The sequence below is a fragment of the Rhinolophus sinicus genome, linkage group LG01 (genome assembly GCF_036562045.2).
Source record: "Rhinolophus sinicus isolate RSC01 linkage group LG01, ASM3656204v1, whole genome shotgun sequence".
Classification (NCBI taxonomy): Eukaryota; Metazoa; Chordata; class Mammalia; order Chiroptera; family Rhinolophidae; genus Rhinolophus; species Rhinolophus sinicus.
Window position 1 is genome coordinate 158,080,770 of NC_133751.1, and position 17,067 is coordinate 158,097,836.

At 40.1% G+C, this 17,067-nt stretch overlaps 1 protein-coding gene across 4 annotated transcripts in view; it reads left to right on the top strand.

Moving 5' to 3' along the window:
* Positions 1–673: 673 nt before the first annotated feature.
* The window catches only part of MAP3K20 (mitogen-activated protein kinase kinase kinase 20), a 163,779-nt gene continuing 147,385 nt past the window's right edge, over positions 674–17,067 (top strand). Inside the window, exons 1-2 of one of the 4 annotated variants that reach the window (XM_019727455.2) lie at positions 674–929; positions 12,935–13,127. In XM_019727455.2, coding sequence (XP_019583014.1) covers positions 12,969–13,127 — 159 coding nt within the window. In that variant the 5' untranslated portion in view covers positions 674–929; positions 12,935–12,968. Of the gene's footprint in view, positions 930–12,612; positions 12,774–12,934; positions 13,128–17,067 lie in introns of those variants that run through there. The other 3 variants (XM_019727457.2, XM_019727456.2, XM_074338165.1) reach the window with 3 other exon arrangements.

The following is a 17,067-nucleotide window of genomic DNA, read 5'->3' on the forward strand; positions in this document are numbered from 1 at the left end:
CTATTTGATCCCTTTGGTTCTCGCTTTCCACGTTTCCCCAGCGTCCATAGATGACAAAATCCAAACTCAACCTCCTGAATAATGTTGCCCATACCTTTGCAACCTCGTCTCACTTTTCCTCCACAGAACCATCCCTTCCAATCAACAATTACTTTTCTTCTCAATACCTAGTTCCATCTTTTGCTCACACGTGGAATGAATATTCTAGTGTCCTCATCTGAACTCAGCTTTGTTAAAATCAACAACCAAGGCAGCAGACCCTCCTCAAATTCCCTAGGTATCTACTGATGGTTCCCCTGAGGCAGCCTTCAGCCCTATATCCTCAGAAATATCTTTACAGGTCTGTCCCCTTCCTAACTAGATAATTAAGTCCCGCAAGGCCACAAAGCAGCCTCCTATCCCTTGTATTCCCAGCGCCTATTTCACAGGAAATGTTTCTTGATAAGGACTGAGTTGACGGGATAGATGGTGGTAACTTGTTAAAAAGATGTTAAGGTACAAAGGGTTGCAGAGGCACAGGTCCCCCTCCGCGTGCCCCACACAATAGGGCAGGTGGCCCCCGCTGAGCGACCACCGGCGGCCTGACGGGTTCCAGGGCGTTGGGACGAACGGTGCCCCTCAGGGTGCAGGCCGGGGAGTCCCAAGCGCCGCCCCACGCCCAGCTCGCCCGCGCGTCTGTGCTGCGGCCAGGCCACGGGCGTACAGGCAGGCCCGGTCGTTCCGCGCTCGGAGGTAGGTGGTGCTGTTGCCGTGACTGTCTTCCTCATTGGCGCGGGACGGAGAGGCGGAATGTTCAACTCCTGACTCTGGCGGAAGCGTGGAAGCTGCGCGAGCCGCTGTCCTCTCGACCCCCAGTCGCCGCTCCTGCCCTCGCCGCGCGCGGGGCCTCTGCGCCCCCGGCTGCTTCTCGCGCCCGGCCCGGGAGCCAGGTAAGGGCCGGCCGGAGGCCGCGGAGGGAGAGGCTGCGAGGGAGGCCCGCCGCGCTTGCGAGTCGTCCGGGCGTCTCGGGGCCGAGGCCCAGCTGGGGTCGGGGCCCGGCAGCCCAGCCGGCCGTCCAGAGCCACATGGGTTCCCCTTCCCGAACTGGGGCCCGCCCGGGCGGCGGCGGCTGGAGCGAGCGTTCCGGGCTCCCACGGGTTTGGCGCCTGATCTGAGCCGAGGCTCGGCCACGAGCGGCTCGGGAAGTTCGGGCCGGTCCCACGCAGAAGTTGGCACCAGAAAGAGCGGGGCGCAGCCTGGAGCGTCTCCGGCTTTCTCAGCCCTGGGAGCGCGGCGCAGGCTTGGGGCGCCTCCCGGACCGGCGCTTCCCCCACCCAAAGCCCCCGCCCACCGAGCCCACCACCCCAGGAGAGCAGCTCCGGAGCGCCGGCCTCGCAGTGGGTGACCGGGCCACCTCTCAGGAGGCAAACGCCAGTCTCGCAAATCAGGGCAGGGTGCAGGGTACTTCCCAGCAGAGGTCTGTGCATGCGAGGGGGACTGTGAACTTCTGCTTTTCTGCGGGGCCGGGCGCGATGGCTCCCACCCTGCCCTGGTCATCGGGGAGCTCGCGCCCACCCGCACCCCCAGCGTCCCCTTTCTCCTGCCACGGGAGCCGAGGGTCACCCCTTTGCGGACCCTGTGGCGTCCATGGGCTCGTGGGCTCTGAGACCAGCAACAGGCCCGGAGGGAAATGCCAAGGCCGCCGCCTCGCCTCGCTTGCTCCTGACAGCTTGCAGAAAAACTTTAATGCAAAACTGGCGAGATGGTATCTAATTGCCAAAAAAAAAAAAAGAGGGGGACAATCATGGTTAGAGTGCTGAAAGTGTATGTTTCTGATGCGGCTGATGCGCCTTGAGACCGTCTTCAAAAGCACTGTTTATGGAGAACTTAATTACTATTTTTGTTAGTTTCTTTAATAATGAAAGCAACACCATTTAGTGGCTCATTCCAAGTGATACTGCAGTAAGCAGCTTTCTCAACAATAATGTTGTATTAGAATCGACTTACAATTAATTCGAGGATATTTGAGCTAAGATGATTGTTAAAGTATATTCATATTTTAAACCTAAAGCTGTTTTAGGCGAGCCTTCTTGCTTTTCTGAACTCGGTTGAATTGAACAGCCAGGATTCATGGATCCAAATCTACAAATACATTTAAAGACAAAAATAAACAGGTGATTCAAGACAATTAACGTCTTCTTTGTAATAGGCCCATCTCCGGAGTGAAATTTCATGGTTTTTGATTTTCAAAAAAATAATGTGATGGCTGCATTTTAATTATGATTTTGGTCATTTGTAGAGCCTTTGTTTTAAATTCCTGCTACAATAGTGAGGGATTTGGGAGATTGTAAATGCATATGAATTTAGTTTGTTTGGAAGGAGGGAATTAAGATAAAGAAAAATGGTCTTTTAGAGCAACGTGTATTGTTTATTTTACTCTTAAACAACTTAATTCCTACTATAACTTTCTGGGAGTTTTTTTTTTTTAAATTGGAAAATACTGTTTAAATCAAAGTTTTAGTGCTAATAATTCTAGAGTTTTTTCTTGTCCAGGAAAGCAAATTGGTGGTTGATCTCTTTTTTCTTAATCTTTTAGGGAACATGTAAGGACATATTAAAGGGGGGGGGGGCAGAGAGAGAGAGAGAGAGAGAGAACCAAATATTAAGCACAAGGATTTGGATCTAAAAATGGATGGTTAAAGATCTTGGGAACCAAGGGACCTTCTTGCCAAATAAGGAAACTTGGCAAGCTGCACTGTGTATTTTAAGTTAGCACAAGAGTGAGTGTTATTGGCAATATATTGGCTGAGTGCCTATCTGGAATGAGCAGTGAAACTGACTGATAGGGCTACAAAATTACAAGCAGAGTTATGAGGGGCGTGGAGTGAATAACCTAGTCATCAGAGAAAACACTGGAGAAATTACAATGATGTTTCATGGAAAGAGGTCAGATGCAGAATGAAGTTATTAGTGTGGATTGAAAGAGAAAAATGGACAGTTGATTTTTAAAAAATTAATAGATTCGGAGAAAAGAGGAGAGAATCAATGAGTTTTTTAAAAAAGAAAACCAGGAAAAGGTGTTTGTGGCGATATAATACTTCTGGAATAAGATAGCCTTGTATCTGTATCCAGAGATGTTGGAAATGAAAATGAATTTGGATCATTTGTTTTCCATTTTATTTTACCCAGGACAGATTGATAGGGAGGGTGTCTTTTCCATCTAAATAATAGGAACCGCTTAGGCACCTTTTGGTCTTACTGCAGGGAAGATGTAGGTTACTTCTTTTGTGGCTATTAACCTTGGCCTGCTACATACAAATAAGCAGAGTTCCAGCTGTGACCAGAAGTACCTGTGAAGGAAAGAGAGCTATAAATGCTAGAGTTTAGATTGGTTTGACTGATACATGGGTGCTTTTGTGTCAGACCCTCCTACGGACAGCTGAAGCATCGATTATGCCCTGATAGCAGTTAAATAATCCCAACAAAGTAGAAGATTCTGTGAGAACAAAGTAGCCACACGTTTGACACCCTAACCCAGCATCACAATTGCTGATAGGAAATGAACGCCTCAGATTGAACTTCAGGTGGTTGGTAAGGAATCCAGTAATTACTGTAATATTAACAACAACAAAAAAAGAGTCTGTTTAAAGGGAATAAAAGGCACATTAGAAGGAGGAAGAAGAATTATGATATGGTGGAAAAAATGATATGACTTTGAAGTCAGATCTGAGTTTGAATCCCATTTGTGTCACTTACAAGTTAGGTAGTTGGCTTGGGCTACTTTCATGCCCTTTATCCTCAGTTTCCTTACATGTAAATTAGGGATAGTAAAACCTGCTTTATAAGCATGAGACAGCACATGGAAATGCTTGGACCAGTGCCTGAAACTTCAGCTGCCATAACTGAATAATAGAGAAGGGTGTTTTTCCACTTTCTCAAGTTATACACAGAGAAAGCTGCCTGGCTCACCTATACCCAGCTAAGGCTTGCCCTTGGTAGCCTGCCCTCTTCCCAGATCATGCTTCCAGGTGGATGTCGGGCTAGGAGGTTTTCATGGCTACTTACCCTGCTTTGAGTATAAGGATTTCCTAAAGTAGCTTTGTGTACCTCTGTGTTTCTAGACAGCTTTGTAATGTTTTCAGGGGAGAATCTGAAAATTAATGCATTTAAATATCTATATGAGAAGTTTGAAGAATTGAGGATTTGCATGAATAGGGGAAGATTATGACCTAGAGACGAAAACCAAAATCATTTTTACAGCTGATTTTGAGCACAGCTTATCTCCAGGGACCAACATCCTTCTTTCTGGATTTCTCTGGATTTCCATATAGGAAAACCAAAGAGAGAAGGCAAGAATTGCTGTCTAAAAGTCATGGAGTAAAACATTGCTTATTAAACTTTTCTACCAAAGTAGGGGACCTGTAAATAGAGCCATAAATACCCCCCATGTAAGAAAGCACTTTCTTTAAAATGCTTTATTGAATCCTGAAAATTCATGTGAATTTTACATTCTCTTCTGTACTGTTTGACTTTATTGAACAAACCAATACAAATAGTTACCAAGCATATTTATTCTCCCAGATCTTAAAATCAGTGCTGTAGGACGTGTGTTTATTCATATACCTGCACAGTGCAGAAGTGGGTACTCCTATGGGAATATGTTTGAGGAGTGTGGGCCTGCTTCTGATAAATGGTACTGCACCATTAAGCTTCCCAGCCCAGCCCACTGCATGGGGTAATGCAATTCCTGAGACTCGTAAGACAAACTGAAAGAAATGAAAAGAAGAGCTTTCATTTCCTGTGGTTTTCAAGGTGAAAAGACCTCTTTGCCTTGCCTTTGAAGGAGAGGAGAGGGGAGAGGATAGTTGTAGGATAGAAATCTGGGATGTGGCTATCACCTTTCCAGCCAGTTTGGGAGGAGAAATTTGGGAGGATGACCCAGTCATCTCTGATATTTCCATCACTGGTGTTAATCATTGTGCTCTTCTATGAGATCTAGCAGCTCCTCTTAGTGTCAGGTTCGTGACTGTACCCCTAAGAAGAGAAGGGAGACTATCCGTACTTTATAGTAGGTTAATTAGTCATAGTTTTCTCAAAAGGTTGGAGTGGATCTTAAACAACATTCGTTCTGTTGTCTTAGCTGATCCAGGAGTCTCCTACTGCACATGCCTACTTCCCGTTGAACACCTTCGGTGATGGGGAACTCACTGCTCAACAGGGTGGCATATTTTCTTGGTAGGCAACTCAAATAACCAGGAATTCTTTCTGTAGCTTCCATTCACAGATGGCTTTTGCTCTGGATCAGTGATGCATAATTTACAGTCTTCGTTTGGTCTTCTCTAGTTTTAATATCCCCATTCCCTTCCATCTTACATCAAAGTCACCAGTTTTAACTCTCATATTGACCCTTCTCAGGGAACATTCATTCTAGGTAATTAGTCCAAAATTATACCTGTTTGTTAGCAGCCAGAATGGTCAGATACTTTCTGTTTGATAGGAAACAGTTCAAGGGGAGAAATAGGAGATGAGTAGCAGCAAGATCTAGGGATGTGGGGGCCTGCTGACTGAAGTAAGCCTTGTTTACTCATGAGCAACTGCTTTCTCCCCCACCCCCACCCCCAAACCCCTGTGGATTTCTCTTCTAGCCAATCCATAGAAATATGTCCTATCAGGGCTTCTGTATTTTATTCAAACGCTGAATTTCTGTTCCTCCTGCCTCTCGTCATTCAACACAAGCAGTCAGTGGTATGGATTGTGCCTACTTCTCATTGCCTGGTTGGGCTTCTGTTTGCGCAGACATATTTCCACAGTATTTCTGTGGCGTAAGTGTCCCTTCCCACTATGTTCCTGTTCTTCCTATATTTTGCCCCTGGCAAGGAAGTGTGTCATGGAAGTCTAGTTTGCATTAATTGAAATATTAAAGTATGACTAAGAATATTTCATTTAACTAGTTCATTTTTATTTTAACCCTTGCTTTACTAGGGAGTTGTGCTACTTGTATGGTAAAGCATAGAGAAAAAAATGAAACAATGGCCACTCTATCGTTTTAGACTTTTAAAGTCGGCTTCTCTCCAGTATCTGGGACCGAAGATCCTATTCACTGAGCCCAACCTATTCTATACAAAATGTGCTATTTTTCTCTGGTGGCAGCCTTCGAGGAAGGAAGATCTATAGTAGACACTACAGATGTCAGTACCAGTTAGTTAGTTCAATTCTCATACCTCGTCTCCTCTAGCTAGTCGGATAGATCTTATCTTTTTCAGTGATTTAAAAACAAAAACATAGTAGAACAGCTGTCCTGTTCAGGAATAGAATCTTTGCATCTTTGACCTTGGTATTATGAACACCAAACCAGAGCCCCATTTTTTTTTTGAAAATAAGACTTGTAGGAAAAAAAACCCTACAGAACCATAATCCAAGTGGAATTGTTTTAATACACATGATTATAAAGTACATTTTTATTAGTTGATTCACTCATCTATGTTAAGGACACTAAAATAATACCAGTATAAATTAAGTATTAGGGCAGCAAGCTTGGCAAAAGAATCTGAGGACTGTTTTCTAAAAGTTTGTTTTTTGTTTTTTTTGTCATGCTCAGGTCCTGGTAAAATTAATTTTTATTTCTATGCTGCATTAAAAATAAACGTGTAACTTAGTTTTGTGAAGAAGGTAAAGGGGAAAGTGTAAATTAGGTTTATAAAAATAGGAAGGATCTGAATTCAGAAATAATAGGCTCCTATAAATCTGAAAGAGAAAAATCCAGAAAAAAATCCCAAAGGCCTATGTTTCTAGTAAAGTGAATCCTTTTATAAAGTACTTTTAATTTTTTAAACTTATGATTGCAGTACTTAATGAAGCTGGTTGCAGTTTCCTGAGTCCATTTGCTGTGCAGTAGATAAGATCTAAAAGATGACAGTGGCCACCACAGGAAGTAGGTATCCTCGGGGTCCCTGCCAAAGTGAGTGCCATCATTGAAGAAATAGGTCCTAGAAACTCTAGTATCTAAAACGTGCAAAAAAAAAAAGTATTGTCTTTTAGTAATTTAAATATTATCCTTAGGGGAAAAAAATGTTTAAAAGAAAATTATAATTACTAGTAAGATAGATCTGGCAAAAATGGCCAAAACTACCCTGTTTCCCCGAAAATAAGACCTAGCTGGACCATCAGCTCTAATGCGTCTTTGGAGCAAAAATTAATGTAAGACCCGGACTTATTTTACTATAATATAAGATCCGGTCTTATAGTTAGATGAGACCGGGTCTAATATTAATTGTTGCTCCAAAAGATGCGTTAGAGCTGATGGTCCGGCTAGGTGTTATGTTCCGGGAAACACGGTAATAGCAGAAGAGTGAGAAAAAATACAGAAAGAAACACAGATAAAAAGTATTTAGGAATCAGTAGTACATTTATCTATTAAGTGCTCTGCAAAACTAATGGAGATATAATATAAAGCCATTCTGAAAACAGGAGAGGAAAACTGTTGAAGAAATCATACCCGACTACAAAGGCTAAAGAAGTAGATGGCTGCATGTGGTATTAAGACTTATGAAAGTAATTAGACAGCCCTAATCTCCATTTATGGAGTGTTCTATACTATGTGCTGGGCACTAGGCAAACCCCTTTCACAGCATCAACTATGCACAGTGGGTATTATTGCCACTGAGAAAACAGGTCAGAGAAGCGCAGTGGCTTGTCCAAGTTCTAACAGCTGGTAAGTTCAGATTTGCTATTACATCTCTCCACCTGGGGCCTTTCCCTAGGTCCATGCTGCTTCTGTGTTGAAATATCTGTTATTTGGAAGTAAGATTTATCAACCAAAAAAAACTAAATAAAATAAAAAAAGATTTCTCAAAGAAGCCAAATAATACTGTGCAAACTTGATAACTTTTGGACTATCAATTTTGAGACATTTGACACAGAAGGAAAAGGATTTATAATTTTTTATTTACTGGTTCTGGAAATGCCATGATCTGAGAAAAAGTGATTGGTTCAAGGTTACTGAGAGGTAGACGCAGAAACTCACGTCTATCTAATTCTAAACCTTGGTTTTTGTTGTTCTTTGTGTTTGAACTTTGGCGGGCTGTTTTTTGTTTTATTTTGTTTTTAATTCAGGGCAAAAGTCCATTTTTTTTGGACTGGAAACCTATGCTTTCAGCAATTTAGTTAATAGTTCATTCTGTTTTAATTTTAAGAAAATTAAAAACATTTGTTTTTAGTTTGTCTTGCTAGTCAGGTACTCAAATGATTGGATCCAACCACCAAGTTAGTTATTTTCAACATTTTCAGAGTTGTTATACACTATTAGGCTTTCATTTTTGTGATATCCCTGTTCTAACTTACCCTTCAGTGTTGTGTGGTAGATACTTATTAATATTTAAAACAGCTTTAAGAGTGTATAAAACAAAAGTTAGAATACTACAAAATTAGGCCTAGGAATTGTTGCATAGAGAAAAATTGCCTTGTGTAGAAGCAATTATTTTAACATGGTGGTATGGGAACATCATTTGATCGAGGATACTATGTAAATACATTTATATAGATGACGCTTATTATTAAATTCTGGTGTATTCACTGGAAAACATTGAAACAATAAACATACTTTGCTCATGTAGCAGTCTTCCCCAAGATGCTCTAAGTATGATTAATCAGCAACTCAGATTTTTCATCCTTCTGGTCATAGGTTGATCCTCTTAGAATAACTATTTTAAAGTTAAAGGAGAGAAAGCTCAAAGGGAAAAATAAATATATGTGGTCTGACACTCATGCAAATGGCAATGGGAAGCTCACTCAGGCTTTATAGCTAAACCCATGATGCTTTGCCTGGCTCACAGGAGTTAAAACCTGTACTTTTATACCCAGAATTGTTAGTCTCTTTGGTAATTGGATGGGACTTCATTTTTTGTATGGTCTCAATAAAACGTTCCCGTAATTACATTAGTAGTTCCATTCATACGCGGCCAGGTTCCAAATGGCAGGATGTATCACAAAATGAGTAACAGTGATTCTGGGAAGAACGTGACGAGTTGTCTCATCTGAAAGGATAAGATCCTGTGCTTTCAGAGGCCCGCCCTCCTCTGGCACCGTAGGCCAGTTTCAAATGTGGTGGATCCTACCTACGACTCATCCGTATTCCCTGGACCTACTCCACCCCAGAGGGTCTTTTCGATTTATTCGTACTGATCTCATCTTGGCTCAGATTTCTTCATTGGTTTTGGAAAGGATTTCCCCACCTCCTCGCCTCCTCTTTTTCCTCCTCTCCTTTGGACTCCAAGACACCCAATCCTGGTCGTCCCAAACACACTCTTTTCAGTCTTCCAAGAAGCCTCGGCAGCAGTTTCCAAATCAGGGTTTGCTTTACAGTCTTCTTGGGGGCACGTGTGAAAACTATAGATCTCAGATTTTACTTAATCTGATTGGACTCTTTCCAACTGCAAAAGGTATAATGGACAAGTAGCCAGAAACTATATATTCATTTATTTGTTCATTCAACAAATATTTTTGAATGGAAAAGTGTGCCTGGCTGTGTCCTAGGTGCTGAAGAACCAGATGAAAATAGAAATGACTTTTGCCTTTAGGGAATTGATAGTCCAGTGGGAACTAAGTGGAAAAGATGAATGGATGAAGAAAGGTATTATGGCACAGAAGGAGAATTTAATTCTGCTCATCAGACTCAAAGGAGCTGGTCCTAGACAGGAGTTTGTTTCAGCAAAACAGGACTTTTTCTAAGCCTGTGCAAAGCAGAGGTATGGAGATAGGAGAGAGATCAGCATGGACTGGGAACTGCCCGTAGTTCCTCGTGTGTGTACGGGGAATGAGAAAACAAGAAGTAAAAGTGGCTGTACGTGGTAAAGGGAGAACACAAGAGAATGTCCCAGAATTAAAAGACGTGCGTAACCGAGTTCCCTACCAATGAATGAAAAAGACTCACCCCCAAGTAAATGCTTTTAATTTCAAGATTCCAGGAATGAATACAAGATCCTAAAAGCTTTCAGAAAGGAAACGATATGTAAAAAGGATTAGTAAGTAACCAGAGTAGCATCAGACTGCTCTACAGCCACATTAGGAACTAGAAGACTAGGAAGTAATACTTTCACAATTCTAAGGAAAATTATTGCCTACCTAGCATTGCACACCCAGCCAGGCTACCAATCAAGACATTTTAAGAGACACAGATTCTCCAAAAAAAAAAAAAAATTTATTCTGGGTACTCTCGTCAGGTAGCTAATGGGAGATGTGCACTGTCAACATACGAAAGGAAACCAAGAGATAGAAGCTGGAAGATCCAAGGGCGGGAGTTCTCACAGAGGACCATGTGGAGGGAGCTCTTAGGACGATGGGGAAGAGAACTCCCAGTGCAAGGCAGGCTTAGAGAGCAACCCTCCAGCCAGAGTGAGTCAAGATGAAGGGTATAGGAGGACTGTCTCCAAGAAAAGAATAGAACCCCTCCCTCCAAAAAGTTCCCTGATTTTTTGCTTTATGAAAGTAGTTTTGTGGTTCTTGGAAGAGTTTGGTGAGGTTAATAAGTATTAGGTGTGTAAAAAGCTAAGCAAATAACAAAAACTAGAACAGAGCAACTACTAATAACTAGGAGAAACAGAAAGTTATCTAAGAAAGGAAACATCATGGACTCCTACGGAGCACTCCTGTAGATAATATTACTTTGTTAGACTGTAAAGCCTGAATATTAGCTGTCACAGTATAGTTGGAAGCTGGGGGGATTTGGCAAGTGTGACATATTTGTATGTAAGGAGGTAAAGGGTGGTATATGAAGACCAAATCCTTATCTTCCACGGGGAGAAGTTAATAGATAATATCTAAAATGGAACAATCAAGGAATAGCAATATAAACACATTTTTTAGAACTATGGAGGTAAATACCAGAAGAAAATGCTAAAGGAGTTGAAATTAGTTCCCTCTAGAGAGAGAATTGGGTAGGGGAGCGGTGGGGCAGGGGAGTTCCAGTTTTTCTTATAAGCCTGTAGTTCTATTTTTTTATATTTTGATAAAAATAATGATTAATAAAAATATACAACTAGTATCTGTAACATGGAGCGAATCTTGCAAGTGGTGTTTTGCATTTTGTTTGACAAAATTTTTAGCTTGCATACCTACCTTTGACCTTTGGCGCAGTCCTAAATTTTAGCTGCACTTTCTTCTTTTCTATGATTACCTGAATAAGAATTGAAGCAAAAGTTAGTAAGGTAAATTGTTGACTCAAATATGTGTTTGCTCCATATTTGGATACTATGGTGTTTCACCGCCACCCCCCCACCCCCCCACTGATTTTTTTGGTAGATTCTAAGCTACCTCACTGTCCTATCTCTTGCCTTCTCCTCAAAGTAGGGCAGAGTTTGGTTTCACATAAGAAATCTTCAGTGACCTGATGTTCCTAAAATGAGATTGCTCGTCAGCTGCACAGTACGATCTCTGCACTGACTGCATCACTCAGAAAAGCTTCGAGTTGTTTATAAAGAAATTTTGTCAATTTACATAGATACAAACTGTCCCTCAGTCTTTTTATTTTGAAAACAATCGAACCCCACAGAAAAGTGAGAAGAGTCGTAAAACACCTATGTAACTTTCACTGAGATTTGTCAGTTCTTAACATTTTGCAACATTTGCTTTCTCTCTACACACACACACTTTTTGAGGGTGAGGGGAATTTGAACCATTTTACATTAATTTGTAGATACCATACTTGAATGTGTCTCCCCATATGTCTCTCAAGAACAGGGCATCCTCATAAAAAACCAAAATACCATTATTTGCTGTGGATAATTTCATGTTAGCTAACATATAGTTAATATTCAGATTTTCCTAAAATCCCAATAATACCTTCTATAGATTCTTTTTGATGCAGAATCCAGTCGGTAACCATGCATTGCATTTAGTCATATTTCTTTAAATCCTCCTCATACTGGAAGTTTTCCTGCTTTTTAAAAAATCGTTCATGACATTAACAATTATAAGGAACCTAGGTCAGTTGTTTTGGAGAACGTCCTATATATAGTTAGGAATGTGTCTCTTTGCTCCCTCATTATAAGATTCTGGTTTACAATTATGGCAAGAATATGGTTCAAAATTTTAGTCTGTTTTCTTGTTTCTGTGTTTTTGTTGTGTTTTTCCTGCTAATCTGTGGTTTGCCATGGGGTATGAAGGATGTCCACTTACCTGGGGAATAGTAAAGCACCTTAGACTGCAGAAAATATCTCTATAATAATCTCTGGAAGGGAAATCTGTTCCTCTGGAAACAAGCATAATATTTTTTAAAAAAATATTCCTGGCAGAGTCCTTTGGATGACTTAACATATTGTAATCAAGGGCAAATTTTCTACTCTTTAATTAAGTTTCTGCTACAGTATACAGTCCAGGGAACCACTTCAGAAAACTCTTGGCCCGTTTTTCTATCATCCTGAAACTGAACCTTTTTTCCTTTTGGAATCTAAATGCTGAATGTGTGTTTAGTTTGCGGCATTTTGGCTCTCTCGCGCCAAGATGCTCAGTTGCTTAGGTTATGTATATTTTGTGTGAAGTGAGCACAACGTGGGGAGGTGGCGTGCCTCAGATGCCAGAAGAGCTATGCAAGCTTGCTGTTGAAAGCATGCTGCCCGTTTGTCAGGGCTTCATGATAGCAGACCTGGTGACACAGTAGCCTTTAGGCAGAGCTCCTCTGGATGTGTGCAGGCTGTGCTGCTACAGGTTTTGTCGCGGGGGAAATCTGAGCCATTTCTCTGTGGACAGCTGTGTTTCAGAGTCTGGGCAAGTTGCTGTTGAATTTTGCACGGGCTGCCAGGGTAAGTGTTTTCATTTTGATTTGTTTATAGTCGTGGTTTTCCTTTCCCTGAGTCATCGAGGTTCTTTCTGGAAATTTCACAGGACTCGCTATACGTTGTCTAAAGTGGGATTCAATCTAACATATTTGTAATCCAACTTTTCTTTTTCTTTCTGTCTGCAGATTTTGTGGAAGTATACTACTTTGTCATTATGCAATGTCGTCTCTCGGCACCTCCTTTGTGCAAATTAAATTTGATGACTTGCAGTTTTTTGAAAACTGCGGTGGAGGAAGTTTCGGGAGTGTTTATCGAGCCAAATGGATATCACAGGACAAGGAGGTGGCTGTGAAGAAGCTACTCAAAATAGAGAAAGAGGTAAGGTCTGTCCCCACTCTCAGAAATGGTCACAATAGCACTTATGTAAGCTTTTCAATCCCAAGTCAGAGGTCACAGGCTGCCAGGGACCTAGCAGTGCCTTTGGGGCTGATGCACAAGGCCCTTTCCCACTTTCCACGCCAGGAGCCCCATAAATAGAAATTATGGCCATGTGTGCTTTAGAGTTGAAGTCTACTAGGGGTCATCCGAACTGAGAGGATTCCTTTCCATGGCATGAAAGACCGAACGTTCTGTGAGCTCTCCTCTAGGGGTAAGATTTCAGACCTTTCCTTTTCCCTAGGTCAGCCAAAAGGGGTCAGCAAAGAGTACTGTGTCAAGTTTTCATCCTCTTTCCAGTTTTCTGTCCGTGAATTCGTGGTCATTAGGAGTTGTCTTTTAAAAAATAAAAAGCAATTCCTACTGAACTATAAGGAATACCAGCTTCTTGGATTTCACTTGCGTTTGAAGCCAAAAATGATGGACTTTGTTTAATAAAGAATGAACAGATGCCAGACTGAATAGCCCTGCTGGCAAAATCAGAAAAGGGTGTTTGTTAGCTTTCAGCCTGGGATTTGTGCTGGTCTTAGTCAAGTGCAAAACTCATAGGCCCTCCTTTTTCTTAGGAATGTGATACAACATCACCCCCAAGTTCAGTTTGGTGCCTGGCAAATAAAGCTAATTGTGGAGCTGACCTGCTGGGGCTCAGTGGCATTGATAACTTTTAATAGCTCCCCTCTGGAGCTTGTTTTGGTCATTTCTAGTTATGTCCTGTTTTTGGCTAATTATTGTTCTTTTCAGTATCTTTTTAAAGTGAACTTTTCCATAAATATCTTCTAATCTCTTTGAACGATTTCAGTTTTTTCATTAATTGCTTCTGGTGAATGACAGCAATTGATTAGAAAAGGAAACCCAATGGCAACCCTTCGTGGCATCTCCTGCCAGCAGTGCTGTGCAATTGTGTCATCACCAGCTGTGTTTCCAGTTGTTGAAGTCAGGTCAGAGGACTGAGATACCTCTCGGCCTCGGAGAGTCTGTAGGTTGTGGAAAGCTTAGGAAGTAATAGCTTTTAAAGCCAATATGTGCACAAAACAGAAGGGTACTATACAGAGAAAGTTTCCTCCTCATTTCTTAATCAACACATTTTAATAATAGCCAAATAGTAAAACAATTTCTTACTTTGGACTGAACCTGCTTCTTTTATCTAGCAATCTCTTAAAGCCTTTATAGGCAAGCAATATTATATCCTTTGTACAAAGAGAAATAGAGCTTTGAGAAATTTTTGAGCCTGCCCTAGGAAGAGCAAGGGAAATCCAGATCAGACACTCTGTTCTTTTTTTTTTTTTTTTTTAACTCTGAGACCTCTGGTTGACCAGGTAAGAATAGAAAATAAATCAATTCCATCATATTTTAGCTAAAGAAGTATGTATGTGCTAATATTTTTAAATATTAAGTCATGCAACTTCAGTACAATGAACATGTTCTTATATGATTGTTGAATGTGAGACTATGAAACATGAAACATATTTTGATAAGAAAACAATAATTGCAACCCTTTCACTCTACCCCCACCCACACTTAATACCTTTTTTACCGTCTTTGAGAGCCAGGAAAATGACATAGGAAAGCAGAGGGGTGAAAGCAGGAGTAGGCATTTAACCTGAGTGGATATGGTTCAGAAATTGAGTTGATTATAGTAAACTGCAGGAGCATAAGTCGTAAATTTGTAAGTAGAGAAAACAGAAACTTCGTTTCCGCTTTGGGGCTTCATTTAGTCAGTGATTATTACTGATAGAGACATGGTAAATCACTGCAAAGCAATATTGCATCCCCATACTTACTGAATCAACATGAGTTTAAGATGTAGGAAATTTTGGCTAGGGGTTGGCAGTTATTGGAAAGGAAATAAGCGTTTCTTGTATAAATTTTTGTTGTACTTTATGAACTGTGTATTGGCTTGCTGGCTAGGTGTTTTCCAAGTGGTAAGATAAAGGTGACAAGTTCTGGATTCTCTTTTAATTTATAGATTCAATCCTATGTCATTTGGTCATTTTTGCCAATGAGTTTTAGAAACAGTGGGGCATTTAATATGTTTGTAGATCATTCATGTAAGTCTTTAAGAATGATCTGATTAAATAAATAAAATAAAATAAAAATAAAAATAATAAATCTGATTAAATATATGTTTTATAAACTTAGTGAAAGATAAAATATATACCAAACTCTTTAACTTTGCTTGTATGAGAAGATAAAGGAAGACTATTTATTTTCACCTTATTTGTAGCCTCTAGTTTAGTTAGTATGTGTTACTTTCCTCTGCTTTAGTGAGTATATATTACTTGTCTAATTTAGAAAAAAATAAAGAAAATGGCATTTATTTAAAATCTTGATAGTTCTTATAAACTTTATTTTTAAAAATCTTTTACACCCAGGGAAAAACTGTAAGAACAGTACCATGAACTCTAGTATATCCTTTCCCTAAAATCATCACTTATTAACATTTTGCAACATTCGCTTTCTCTCTGTATAGTATGTTTTTGATTTATATGTATTCATATGTATTTTATTATTTTTGCTGAACCATGAGAGTAAATTGCGTGTGCTGTGTATCTTTATTCTTAAATACTTTAGCATCTTCCAAGAATACAATCACAGTACAACTATTAAATTCAGAAAATTTAACATTGATCCAGTAATAGTACCTGTTGTACAGTCTATATTCAAATTTTGCTAGTTGTTCCAACGATGGCTTTTTATGGCAGTTTTTTCCCAGCCCAGGATCTAATCCAGGATCACGTATTGCATTTAGTAGGTATATCTGTTTAGTCTGCTTTAATCTGTAACAGTTTCTCTGCCTTTCTTTGTCTTTTAAACTTTGACATTTTTAAAGAGTGCAGGAAAGTTTTGTAGAATGTCCCTCATTTGGGGTTCATCTGATTCTCCCTCCTTCTTGCCTAGTTTAAGGTTATGTAGTTTTGGTAGGAATTCTGCATAGGTCATGTGTCCTTGGTGTATTTTAATGAGACACCCACGTTGTCAATTTGTCCCATATTTGTGATATTAATTTTCAACACTTTAAGGGGGCTCACCCAATTTGTTCACAGTGAAAATCTACTTTCCCGTAGTAATTAATAATTAAGCTGTTGGTAAACACTTTGAAATTATGTAACTATCTTCCCTCAACAAATATTACCCAATATTATTAGCATCCATTGGTGATTCTTGTTTGAATCAAATGTTATTATGACAGTTACTGTGTAGAAAGCAAAAAGTTCTAGCATAAGTGTGCCTTCCTTTCTTCGTTCCTTCCTTTACTTATTTATTTATCCATTTATTCATTTATTATTTCATTGTAGACTAATGGATTCCTTTTCATTCATAATGTTATGGTCCACTTGATATTTTCCGGCTTTTTAATTTTTGACAATCTGGTGAAAATAAATTGTATTTAACCATGGGGGGAAAAATGTTATGGTCCAGTATTATTGGTTTTCACTTTCATGCTTAAATTGCCCCCAGTTTAACAAGTAAAAACACCTTCAAGTTGGCTCCTGTGTCCTTTTGATATGTCTTCATCATTATTTTTTAGCCTTTCCTTTCTGGCACAAAAATCTGTTCCAGGACCATCTAGTTGCTGCCCCACTCCTGGAGTCAGTCATTTATTTAAGAAGCCCTGATTCAGGGTACATGATTTGGGAATGTGATGTTTAGAAACCAAGATTAGGATATGAGGTTTGCTTACTGTAGTCTTTAAGAAAAAAAAAAGAGCCTTTGTTCTTTTGAGAGAAAGAATGGGTGTGGATAAATTTTATTTATGGAAGCATTTAATTTAAAATTTAATATCATACATCTGGTCCTGTTAGGAATGTAAATTGGTAAACGTTTTGGAGAAGAGTTGAGCAAAATGTATAAAAAATCTTAAATATTTACTTTCTTTGAGTCA